The sequence below is a fragment of the Thermobia domestica genome, chromosome 12 (genome assembly GCF_964235325.1).
Source record: "Thermobia domestica chromosome 12, izTheDome1.hap1.1, whole genome shotgun sequence".
In the NCBI taxonomy this organism is placed as follows: domain Eukaryota; kingdom Metazoa; phylum Arthropoda; class Insecta; order Zygentoma; family Lepismatidae; genus Thermobia; species Thermobia domestica.
The window spans coordinates 42,908,378-42,921,625 of NC_137465.1; the positions used below are offsets into that span (position 1 = coordinate 42,908,378).

Consider the following 13,248-nt stretch of genomic DNA (forward strand, 5'->3'; position numbering starts at 1 on the left):
AAAAAGAAGCAATTTTCGTGTAAATAAAAGGAAAAAATACCAAATACAAGAGCAGAAAGAAAAGCAGGAACCAAAAGTTGAAAAGATGAGAATTCAGTGCAGCATTTGCTCTCTCAATGAAGTTAGTAATAATAGCGTTACGTGAAATTGCATTAAGTGTAATTCTTCAGAATGGCGTTGTGTTGTTTTCCGCATTATGGATGCGAGTAAAACAGTATGTAAACGAGACCAGAGATGTTAAAACTTTTTTCTTCTTTCCTTGAATAGAGAAAGCATGTACTTTTTTTTTTTTTGGTAAGGAAGCAAAATGCTTTTTTTCTAGTTTTCTCATGGGTACCAACGTGTGTATATAACAATGCTTACATACGAGGTTCTTTGTTGCCCCTTTTTAGAGAAAAGAGATGGCGAGGAAGAGCCTTGTAATAATAAAAGTACGTTTGTTGAGGTTATGTAAAAGACAAGGGGCAAAAGCATTTTCCATAAAATGTATGTTAATTTGTTATAAGACATATTTCCTAATGCACATGCCTCTTTTGCATTTTACAAGGCTTGTTTTACTGCTACCTACATTAGTCATATTTCCAACTAGAGAGTTATCAAATTTTATAGTCAATAATAACCGACCTCTAGAATTAAGTTTGTAAAGGATGCAGTTCTGGTTATTGTTGAAACAGTAATAATGAAGTAAAATGGAATATGTTGCGTAACGTCACACATTACGTCCTTTAAGCTAAAAGAGATGGATGAATAAGATAAGAGAATAATGAAGGAAGTATTAGTGGAATGAGGATGTGCGAAAACCCACGGACACGATGTTATCCACCATGAACTTACTGGGCTGGAGATCTAACCAGAGACCTCACACGTCAGAGGTAAACACCCAATCACTGAGACACCGTGCTCCCCATCAGCAATAATTTTATGTTTCATTTATTATTGTAGGTACTACAATGTGGTCTGTTCTATCATGAAGAATTTTAGTTAAAATCGAGACAGGCTGTACCAGTCAACACCTCCAATGATAGCAATAATGCTCAGTGCTATCTAGTCATTATAAAAACAAATTGGTTTCACTATTATAATAGATATTATTATTATTATTATTATTATTATTATTATTATTATTATTATTATTATTATTATTATTATTATTATTATTATATTATATTATTTATAATAAAAATATCAAACTAGTGTGTCGCAATGTCCTGGCAGTAAAAAAAGTCAAGAACCACTCTTCTAGATAACCGAATAAAAAATAGTGACATTAGAAAAGCATGTGTTTCGTTGCCGATAATAATGGTGAGTTTTTACATTCTGTTAGCTTATATTGAATCTTTCTGTTTCAAACCCTACAGTTGTGCTGTATAGGCCAAAGAAGACGCTGATGATGAGACTCAAGAAAATGGTGGAATGAAGAAAGTGGACAGAAATGGGATAAATCCCGAGAAAACGTTTTGCCCACCACAAAGTTAACTTCTGCGCAAGGTGGAATTAATCCAGATCTCACACATGAGAGATGAACCACTCTACCACAGAGTCATCTCAGCGCTACATTTATTTATCTATATATATAAAAGAGAACGTACAAATCCTTTGTTCCCTCATCACGCTAATACGGCTGAACCAATTTCTTTCATTTTTGGGGGGTTATTAGGATTTGGACCCTAGATGGTTTTTATCATATCACTTTAATTTTTAATTACCAGTGTCTTGAGATAATTGACCATTCAAGTGTCCATGACGTAGAAATCCTTTGTTAGTTCATCATAGGTAAAAATAAACGTATTTATATGCAACCCGCATGACCGTGTCACTCGGCGGGTTAACATAAATGACAGGCGATATAATGTTAACATTTACTGCAATCTACTATGGTTTTTTTATCTAAGTAACAAAGTTTATTGCGTTCCGGGGTGACCGCAGCGAAGCGGGGCGGGTTAACATAAATGAGAGGCGATATAATGTTAACATTTACTGCAATCTACTATGGTTTTTATCATATCACTTGAAAGCGAAAAAGTAAAAATTATCTAAGTAACAAAGTTTATTGCGTTCCGGGGTGACCGCAGCGAATGTGCTGTATAGGCCAAAGAAGACGCTGATGATGAGACTCAAGAAAATGGTGGAATGAAGAAAGTGGACAGAAATGGGATAAATCCCGAGAAAACGTTTTGCCCACCACAAAGTTAACTTCTGCGCAAGGTGGAATTAATCCAGATCTCACACATGAGAGATGAACCACTCTACCACAGAGTCATCTCACCGCTACATTTATTTATCTATATATATAAAAGAGAACGTACAAATCCTTTGTTCCCTCATCACACTAATACGGCTGAACCAATTTCTTTCATTTTTGGGGGGTTATTAGGATTTGGACCCTAGATGGTTTTTATCATATCACTTTAATTTTTAATTACCAGTGTCTTGAGATAATTGACCATTCAAGTGTCCATGACGTAGAAATCCTTTGTTAGTTCATCATAGGTAAAAATAAACGTATTTATATGCAACCCGCATGACCGTGTCACTCGGCGGGTTAACATAAATGACAGGCGATATAATGTTAACATTTACTGCAATCTACTATGGTTTTTTTTATCTAAGTAACAAAGTTTATTGCGTTCCGGGGTGACCGCAGCGAAGCGGGGCGGGTTAACATAAATGAGAGGCGATATAATGTTAACATTTACTGCAATCTACTATGGTTTTTATCATATCACTTGAAAGCGAAAAAGTAAAAATTATCTAAGTAACAAAGTTTATTGCGTTCCGGGGTGACCGCAGCGAAGCGGGGTGAACGCTGCTAGTTTGCTATAATTATATTAATAATTTTCACTGGTAAATTTCAGGTAGTACTAGCTGAACTTCCGCTATCTACACAACGCATCATACGAGCATGAATCTCTTTGTAATCCCTTACAATATCTGTACATGTCCCTTTACAGACACAAATGAAGGACGTCTTGATAAAAATCGGCAAGGGTATCATAAAGGGAAGCTTTTTTTCGATTATTTTTTCAATATCTTGCACCGTTTGTACAATTTGAGCCTACTTCAGCTTGTAGTTTCTAATTCATGTATCATCAGTGTTTTCTTTCTGCCTGCATGCAGTATGTAGTAAGCAAATACAGTACACACGGATTACAATCAATCGCAATATCAGTGTGTTCATTGGGCAAAACACTCCAAACAATAAAGATTCATCTTAAACTGGGGAAATGGTTATCCTTCGTTTTTCATTATCATTTGGCAATCAAACAAACGTCGGAGAGCTATACTACCCCGTATACAAATATATTGTGTTGGAATGCATAACTCGTAGGATATGGTGCTTTTTTAAAATTTCAATATTTTCAGTGTACCCCTAAAAATGTAATAAAGAAAAAACAGCCATTTAAAAAAATATTCAATTAAAACTGAACAATCTACACAAAATTTGCAATCGATCAGAGAAAAGGACGTCTTTCTAGAGCCAATGGCTCCCGAGAACTTACTGTCAAAATGATTGGCCAAAATTCAGACATTTTTTTCTTGACCACAAACATACAAACCTAGCATTTTAATACATAGATATATGAAAAATTTACACTGTTAAATTTCAGGTAGTATTAATTGCTATTCGCTTTCCTCTAACTGTAACACACACACACATATATATATTCCTAACGGTGACGTTCATACTACTTATCATGATTTTGTTCAACAAACACAGATTGAATTCTTACCATTTTTTTAAAAATAAAACAAGAATCTGATATCCTCACAAGTCACTAAATACAGATATAATAGTTAATACTCAGTATCTTGAGAAGTGTGTGTTGCGGAAGTTCCGAGACTTATTAGTAGTTCCGAGAGAAGATGTTCCTCCAGGATCACTAATCTTACGGTTGTCCTTGCACTGACATTGCTTTTATGAAGACTTAACAGAAATCCTCTTTTCGATACTATAAAATAATCTAAATCAAGTGACTTTTAAGATAGCGGGGAGGGAAAAGGAGAAGAAGACGACGATATGCTAAAGTTCATCGTTTGCTTAAAATTTTTCAGCTGAGGAGCTGACCTTTCTTGAAGATGTAGGCCACGGTTGCGAATTGGATATGGGTCTAGGTCATGCTTCTTTATACAAACATAAATTCCGAAATAAAAAAATGATTTTATACTATAATAAAATGTTAGCTTGAAAACGTGATTAGATACTGTAGTTTCATATGATGTAAGCTTACATTTATTGCTTGATTTAGGAAATTAATATGTCATGTATAAAATACTCATAATTAATTGATTATTTTTTGAACAAACTTGATACGTAGAAAAAATGTAGTATTGTAGAAAAAAATGTGTATAATTTAATGTTTCACGATTATCCCCTTTAGGCTAAAGGAATCGGTTGATTAACGCAAGTAAATGATGATGGAAGCATTCCTGAAATGAAAATGTGGGAGAAAATGGGAGAACCCCGAGAAAACCCATGGGCACAATGTTGTTTAGCAGAAACTCATATGGCCTTGGATCGAACCAGAGTCGCGTTGCAGAAGGGGAGAGCGCTCTACCACGGAGCCACCGTGACCCTATAGAAGAAGAAAGATCTCTTTAATATTATTTAGCTTTTCTGGCTGGGTGTTAATCAAGTAACCTCTTATTACATAATGTGTTCGGTAGGACATAGATTCTGGTCCATTTACCAAATGTTCGAGGTCACTAAGTCAATAGAGCTAAAATGGTGTTGAGGGGAGCACTGTGGCTCAGTGACAGGGACGTAGCTAGATGGAGTCCATTTGGTCCGGACCCGTACCAAAAATCAAGGAAAAACTGCAAAGATTTGGAATTCAAGAAATGTTACATTAACTTCTAAAAGAGCCAAAGATTACCCCCCCGCATGAAATTTCTGGCTTCAGATCTGCTCACTTGTGCCGGTGTAGTATAGTCAAGCAGTTTGAGGCGATACCCATTGGGATTCGATTTTTAAATCTAATTTCGCACGATTGTGCACCAAGGCAAAGGGAAACGGTGATGGTGATAATGAACAAAATAGTGGAATTGTGGAAGTGCGAGTAAACGGAATAACGGCAAGAAAACCCACTCACACGGTGTTTCTTCCCCACGAAGCCCATTTGGTGAAAGCTTGGTATCGAACCAGAAACACCATGCGCGAGAAGTAAGCGCTCTACCACTGAGCCTCCGCGGTCACATGAGGGGATCGAGTCCCTCTGATCGACATGGGCGTTTTAAACTATCCCCGATGTTTCTTTGTCCATGTTCCTGTCCATCCTGGAGTTCTGTGAAGTATAAGAATAAGAAATAGTCATGCAAAGTATAAGGATGAGAAAATGTCGACTCTAGTAGTCATGCGAAGTAAAAGAACGAGAAAATGTTGCCTCTGGTAGTCATGCGATGTGTAAGAATGAGGAAATATCGAATTTAGTAGTCATGTAAAGTGTAAGAACAAAAAAATGTCGATTCTAGTAGTCATGCAAAGTATGAGAACAAGAAAATGTCGACTTTAGTTGGTTTCCGAAGTATAAAAATAAGAAAATGTCGACTCTAGTTGTCATGTGAAGTTGCTCAATATGCTATCTAGGATTTTAACTCGTTATATGGAGATTTTTTTTAAATAAAATGAAACAACTAATTCCTTTTTTTCTTTCAAATCTACTTCAGTGTTCCATCCTTTGTGGAAATTAAATGTTATAATTTATATAATATTAATATTTGTAAATGAAATTTAATTTAAATAACATTAGAATTATATATGATGGAAATTAATTTTGACAAAGCAATTTGCGAGACTTGAAGAACAAATCAGGAAGGTCAAGCGATTAAAATTCCTGTCCGTTTCAAACAAGAAAACAATGTTACCGTATTTAAATCATTGATATAAAAGACAGAAAGGGAAACATGGCACAAGCATTAAACGATATACGTATGTGATTCAAATTGTAATTATTACTTTAATTAAATCCCAAAATAAAATATGTACATTGTATTATATTTAGTCAGGTATTTGATGTTCTTCGGGAACAATCGAGTTAAATAAGATATGTATTAAGAATTGAGGGGAAAAATTATGTAGGGTTATAAAAGTGTTCAGCATATAGCCTATGGCGTCTTGGTTTTCTAGTCGGACGATCTACTGTGGTAGGGGAATTATTCATTTTATTATTTTCTTTCTTTCTTTCCTTGAAATAAACAGTAATTTTAAAGATTGATTTTACTGCACTAGTAGTGCCCATAGCAGCACACTTGGTAAACTGTAGGCAGAGTGATGGTCGGCATGGTTAGAAGTTGAACGTGTAACAAAGCTTAACTTGTAACAAAGTTGAACATGTAACGAAGTTGAATGTGTAACATAGGTAAACGTATAACACAGTTAAGAAACATGTTGGTCCATCGTAGTTAATTAAGGAGCGTACGTTGGCCAACCACCGATTTAGCATCTTATCCAATAGTTACGACCTCGCGTGTCCAACTCGGTGTTACTTTTTTCTTATATTACTGTTTTTTTCTTCAGGTCTATTTAGATGTATCTTATTCCCTGAGATTTAAATTCTCTATTATATATTTTTTATGTTCATAAATGGAATCTCATTGAAGTAGTATTAAATTTCTATAAATTCATTTCTACCAAAGTATTATACAGAATTATAATGGGTTGTATCTACTGTTATCCACACAACGAGAAATTATTCGTCTCGTCTCGATTCCAATCTCGGAAACAAGACAAGTGTCGACACGAGAAGTACCGTACCTTTTAAAATTCCAGACAAGACGGGACATTTCACCAGTCTCGTGGGCCAACACTAATTTATACAAGTACCTAGATCTGAAAGACTGTTTAAGTGTCACATGATTCATAGTATAAAAAAACTATAAATAGATAAAGCGATTCTATGAATACAATAATGAGCATTTATTAACGTTTCAAGATACGGAAGTTATTACACAATAGACTTCAATAATAAATATGGTTTAAAAGTTGTTATATCTCACTCTTTAGAGACCTCTAGTGATGCGGAAGGTAACTTGTAGATGAAACAAAGAGATTATTTCGTTATTTCTCGTCTCCTCTCGTGAGCAACACTAATTATGTCAAAGATTATAAAATATGTAATAAAAAGATTGACTTATCGTTTTGCTGGTGGAATGCAGTTTACAAAGTAAATAAACTTTTCTTATCCGTAGTAATACTGTTAATAAGGTCACTAGCGCCCACATGCGAACCGTCTAGGAGTTGAGTGTTGGCAGCGTTACAAAGGGTTAGCTTCTTGCCATTGTTATTACAAGTTCGTAGGAAATTGACCTGCTCTTCTGGTAAATACTGCCAGCCACAGATATCGAACGTCGCGTTAAAAATAAAAAAAAAAAAAAGTTTTGTATTGCAAACTATATGTTTTATTGAGTGAGGAAGCCAACCTAACAGAGTCATTTCCTGCTGGCCGATGTAGGCCTATGACGTAGAAGTTGAGTTGATTTTGAGTTTAACGTAACTTTCAGCGGCGAGGGTATATAAAGACGAGACTTACTGATTAACATGGAAACCGAACCACATGAACTCCCGCCAGGAATCGATCCCGGGTCTCCCAAACCTATGACGTAAAAGTGAACATCGACAATATGAGAAAAGCAGAGAGAAATACGGCGAGAGAAGGGGGGAAAATAATGATGCAGAAGAACAAGATTTAGCAGTATACATATCATCATGGATCCATTGATATTCCTGTATGACTGTCACCACTTACTTTTTTGTTGTTGTTAACGTCAATTTTTTGTTATTGAAGATTAATCCTTTCTATATTTTGAACCTGTAATAAAACTTCGCACCGTACAGGGTTTCTTAATCGGTGGGGTACGCGAGCCGCTATTGGTAGTACGTGCGGCTTATGATGGCATTAATAATAATTAATATACTTTGATGGTACGCCACTGAAAAAGATTGAGAACTCGTGTGTAAGTGGGTTATATGAACCATTAGCATTCAGTAAGTGATCTCAGGGTGCGAATCCCGCAGATTCTAAAACGTACTGTAATAATTATCAAGAAAGGTCGCTATAAACAATTTGCTACAAGAACTTGTGCTTCATTCTTGTAGCATTGTTAATTAACCTCGTATACAGATAGAGAAATCACAGATAATCCAAGTGACTTTAATAATAGTAGGTCAAGAGTGTGCAAATATTCTGCTTCAAAAGATGTTACAGAAAAGTAAAGGCAGGAATGTGACGGTACAGTTCGCCAAGTATTCATAGACCTTAAGAAAGCTTTTGATTCAGTTGAAAGAGTTAGGCCATGTGATATTTTGGAAGAATCTGAAGTTTACTGCAATTTTTATTGTCTTAGTCATTAGCAAATTCTTTAGGAAGACAACCTTTTTCCTCTTCCTAAATTCTTATTTTCCCATTCATATCTTTGCTTTCGTTTCCTTTTCGTATTCCATGTCCATTGGTTGATTTTGGGGTTTAGCCTCCCAGTCAGCTCCGACGCTATATGAGACGTGGACCTACAGCTTAACGTAGAATCTAAATCACTTGAAAGGCCCGTCCGGAATCAAATCCAGGTCTCTCGTCAATCCCTTTCATAATACCTGCACTAATAATTCCCCCAGCACCACACTTGGTAAACCCTAGGCTAGGCTAGGTAGAGTAATAGTCTGCGTGGCTAGAAGTTGAACGAAGTTGAACATACAATGAAGTTGAATACGTAAGGAAGTTGAAAGGGCAACAAAGTCGTACATGTAAGTTATACTGTGGCGGATCCAGGATATGATCAAGGGAGGGGCTAAACCATAGTTTGCCGTCTTATCCAGTGTAAAGCAGGATTGAAACCCATTTTATCCAGTGTGTACATGAGCTTCAAGGGGGGCTATAGCCCCCTTAGATCCGCCAATGTATATATATATATATATATATATACGGAGTGGCACAAGAGAAACAAGCCCGGCACGCCACGAGCATATACAAAAATTCATACAAAGCGCAAAGGTTTGGTTAGTGAGATGCACTTACTTTATTTACTGAAGTGATCTTGTAATCTTGTGATCTTGTCTTGTCTTTTACAGTAGATGCTGAAAATGACCTCCTTCAATGCATTTTTGTGCGTGCACTAACATGTTATTATACACAATGCGCATCTCTGCCCATCAATTGCCAAAATCTCATTACGAATATTGTCCTTCAAGTCTTCTAATGTTTTTGGATTATTTGCGTACACTTTTCCCTTTAGATTATCCCACAGATAAGTCACAAGTGGTCAGGTCCGGCGAACTCTGCGACCACAATCGTTTGCTGGCAGTCCTTTCTTCTGTAAATCTTTCATGAATTCGTGGTAGTGACTCGCGTGAAGTGCGACAGATCGCCCCATCCTGTTGAAAGAAGGCATAGGAACGTTCATGGGGCGTCAACTGCTCGTAAAATTCCACAAATATTCGCATATACACATCACTGTTTACTGTTATTTAATATATATATATATATATATATATATATATATATATGGGTCTCACAATCCGACTTGCTGACACAGCACACCAGACTCCTATTTTCTGATCGTTAAGAGATTCCTCATGAATCTTATGGTAAGTGGTTGCTGACCAGTATCTGCTGATTTGGGTATTTACATGTCCTGTCAGATGGAACCAGGCTTCGTCACTCATAAAATGTAGCATTTGGTCCAACATTCTATATGAACCATTTCAAGTTACCACGTGCAGTAATTCACACGTTTTTGCTTATCTCCCTCCTTCAGTTCTTGGGCACATGCCGCTTTGTACGGCTTCATCCGTAGTTCTTTTAAGACACGTTGACAAGACCTACCCGAAATGTTTAGTTGTTGCGACAATTTCCGTGTCGACTTCTTTGGACTCTGGATCATTCGTGCTTGAATATCTGCGATCACAACAAGTGTACCAACAGACGGAGCTCGATTTTTTTTTTTGGGGGGGGGGGTTCTAACTGCACCTGTAGTACGCCACTTCTTCACCAAATTCTGTATACTGCTCTTTGCTGGTACGGAAACGCCAGGAAACTTCCTTGCAAAAATATTTTGCGTTTCCTTAAATGAACCGGTAGACACATACGCCTCCACTATTGCGAGTCTTTCTTGTAGAAAATTCATCTCGCTGAGATTTACTTCATACGTCTTAACAAAGTGTTCACGGCTTTCGTACTGAAAACTGACAGAACACTACACAAACGTTCTCGCAACAATAGATGATAATGCGCAGTTTACCTGTCTGTGGCGAGCCGGTTTTTCGTGCGCCACCCGTATATATACGCACGAAAAACCGATCGAAAATCGATTTCCTCCAATCAATTAAGCCCACCAGGAATTCCCCATCCTCAACTCTCTACTAGAACCGAAAGTGATAGAAATCCACAACTTCCGGTTTCAATATTAATCTACAAATAGCAAAAGGGGTAAGTGATAGCAAGAAGCTTTGTTTTTAATCGATTTACCGATCTAAATATGCACTGTTTTCTCACTTATCTCCCTATTCAAACTGGAAGTGGTACGTGTTAGCTTTCGTTTACTTTCGTAACTGCACGAAAGAAGTAGAAACCTCTGAATAAAAGATGTTTTAATCAAAAATAATAATTCTGAAAATGTTTCGCCAACTAACTAAACATCTTGGATTGGTCCGATAAAGCCAAGACATTTAGTTTGTTGAGAAAACTGTTAAACAATTATTTTTGATTAAAACTTGCTTTGTTCAAAGATTTTTTGTTTCTTTTGTGTAGTTTTGGAAGTGGTAGAAATCAACCATTTCCGGTTTCAGAATTAATTGAGAAAATATCATATCATATGATGCAATATCAGCTATTTTATCTGCGAAGCTAATAACATCGAATTCCTCTTTATCCTATTCAATACCGTCTTCCCGTTGTAGACCCTTCTTAAGGAACAAGTAAAAAAATCTGTTTATATATATCAAATGCAGTGAATCATCTTCATTATCTAAGGATGTTGTTCTGCAAGATGTATTTACTTTTCTGTGTTAACTATTAAGTTCAGATAACACGTCTAAATTGTATTAATTGCACTTTGAATGTTATGGATTATTATCATTTAAATTATGCTGACGTCAGCTCTTAAGAGATGCGGCAATAAGTACATCAATTACTGCCAATTTACTGTAAATAGCTTCCTTGAAATTGTTATTTACAACTCAGAAGTAAATAATTGATCATATTTCTTTAGCTATTAAAAGAACAGCTGTGGGAAATGTGTCATATATTCTGTGACATTCAAGATGCCCTTTCTCATCTGTACTCTTTAAAACCTATATACTCTGTTCCACTGTATTCAATAATTCACTTAGAGCCCAAGGTTAAGAATGCTTTTTTTATATATATATAAACGAAAATATTAAGTATAACTGAGTGCAGTTATGGATGCAGAATGTATACAGATAGGGCTACATACATCGGAATTGAAGAGATAATCGTGGCAAGGCCCCTCAAGCGCGAGAGGAGACACATCCCCAGACATTCTGGATTTTTGGACACTACTTCCGGTGAAAATGCCCCTGTCAATTATTTGAAGGATATTCCTAACTGTCCTTGAAAATTACATGACCATTAGCAGATTTGATAATAGAAGTTTCCGCCTTGTGTGAAATTGCGTTTCCACACTCTCGTTTAGAACTCTTTGTTTAATATCGTTTAATGTTGAATGAAGTTATTATGAGCTTTTTCATACCTTCTATAAACGTGTGTCGAATATTCACTTGAGAGTTGGAGTTTTTTTTTTTAATATCTTTTACTCGTGATTTGGATTTTACTCGCGAAACAAATCACTTGTAAGTTGAGGTAGGGGTAAAAGTGCGGGGGAACACCGTCCTAAAACTTCCAAAAAATGTACGGCGTCACCCAGTTCCTAAGAAGTTACAATGGGCAAAAGATAGGCAGGGGGACGGCGTCACGTCATGCCGCTACTACCAAGGAAATATCTTTTGTGGCTACTACCGTCCCCCTACCTTCTCAGATCCACTTTTACCCCTGAGTTAAGGTACTTGTATATATTCATAGCCTACATAAAAGAATTTTACAACATAGTATTTGGATTGAAATTTTGATATATAATGATACACTTTCATGGTTATTTTAATATTATACTAAACACTTTGATAATTAACTATCCGCAAGTTGAGGTAATGAAATTATATCCTTATATATCCGCAAATTTCCAGAACGAAAGCGATTGAACCATGTTGTGGGTGTTGCTTTTGATAGCGTATCTTGCCCATAAACAGCACATATTTCTTCACGGGCTTGGTGCAGCATTTGCGGCTTTATTGAAATAAAACTGTAAAGTGAAGCGCAGTTTTGTGGAAAGTTCACTTCTTTTCACGGCACAATATCTTACGTCTGATTATTAAGGATTCCAACATGTTTTTGCATACCTACTAGCTTCAACAATCAGCTATCGAACGACGATAGCTCTGATACGCTGCGACTTTTATACCCTGAGATTTGACACACTAATATCATTTCGTGCGGAAAGGGCTCACTACTGTTTAGACAACATATAAATTGCTGATTACTGATTCAAATATTTAATTGGTCTACATGATAAATTAATAAATATTTATTGTTTTTTCTACTTATATTTGCAGGTACGTGTGAGTGCAGATACATTAAGAAGCACAGCGTGATATAAGGTAACTCCAGTAATTTTTGTTACCCTTCTCTTACTTTTTTCTATCTCTTAAAAGTTATGAGAAAAAAGTTATATATGCATTATATTTCATTGCTCAGTATGTTCACGATAAAAAATGTACGTTTATTTTCATGTCTTTGCATTATGATAAAAAGGCTTTTTAATGTTTTTCTACTTATATGCAGAAGAAATAATAACAGTCGAAGTTGGGTTGGAGAGGGAGAGAAGTGTAAAAAAAAGTTCTGGAAGGGAGAGTTCACGTATTTCAACATCCATAATTATTAACCCTTTAATTGGCAAACATTGATAGCATTACCATTAAAATATTTAGTTTGCTTTTATGGTAAAACATGTCTTCCTGATCATAATTTTTAAAGTATTTTTGTACTTTGGTTACAAAATACAGGGTATTTATTTCAAACCAACATTGCATAAAATAGGTCTTATGTGTAGCTGCTGAGCAACATTGCCCTATCATGGTAAAATGTTATACAAATACTCCCAGTAATTACCAACAGTTTCGTTGAAATATTTTTCTACAGAGCAAGAAACCAGAAATAATAATAATAATAATAATAATAATAATAATAA

General features: G+C 35.9%; 1 protein-coding gene and 1 long non-coding RNA gene across 2 annotated transcripts in view; one reads left to right on the top strand and one right to left on the bottom strand.

Moving 5' to 3' along the window:
- LOC145665698 (clavesin-1-like) overlaps positions 1-3,937 on the bottom strand; it is a 31,612-nt gene extending 27,675 nt beyond the window's left edge. The window contains exon 1 of the mRNA XM_081732856.1: positions 3,732-3,937. Coding sequence (XP_081588982.1) covers positions 3,732-3,734 — 3 coding nt within the window. The 5' untranslated portion in view covers positions 3,735-3,937. The remainder of the gene's footprint in view (positions 1-3,731) is intronic.
- Positions 1-12,664, top strand: part of LOC145665699 (uncharacterized) — a 531,121-nt gene extending 518,457 nt beyond the window's left edge. Inside the window, exon 3 of the long non-coding RNA XR_014127603.1 lies at positions 12,614-12,664. This is a non-coding gene — a long non-coding RNA (uncharacterized LOC145665699). The remainder of the gene's footprint in view (positions 1-12,613) is intronic.
- The last annotated feature ends 584 nt before the right edge of the window (positions 12,665-13,248 follow it).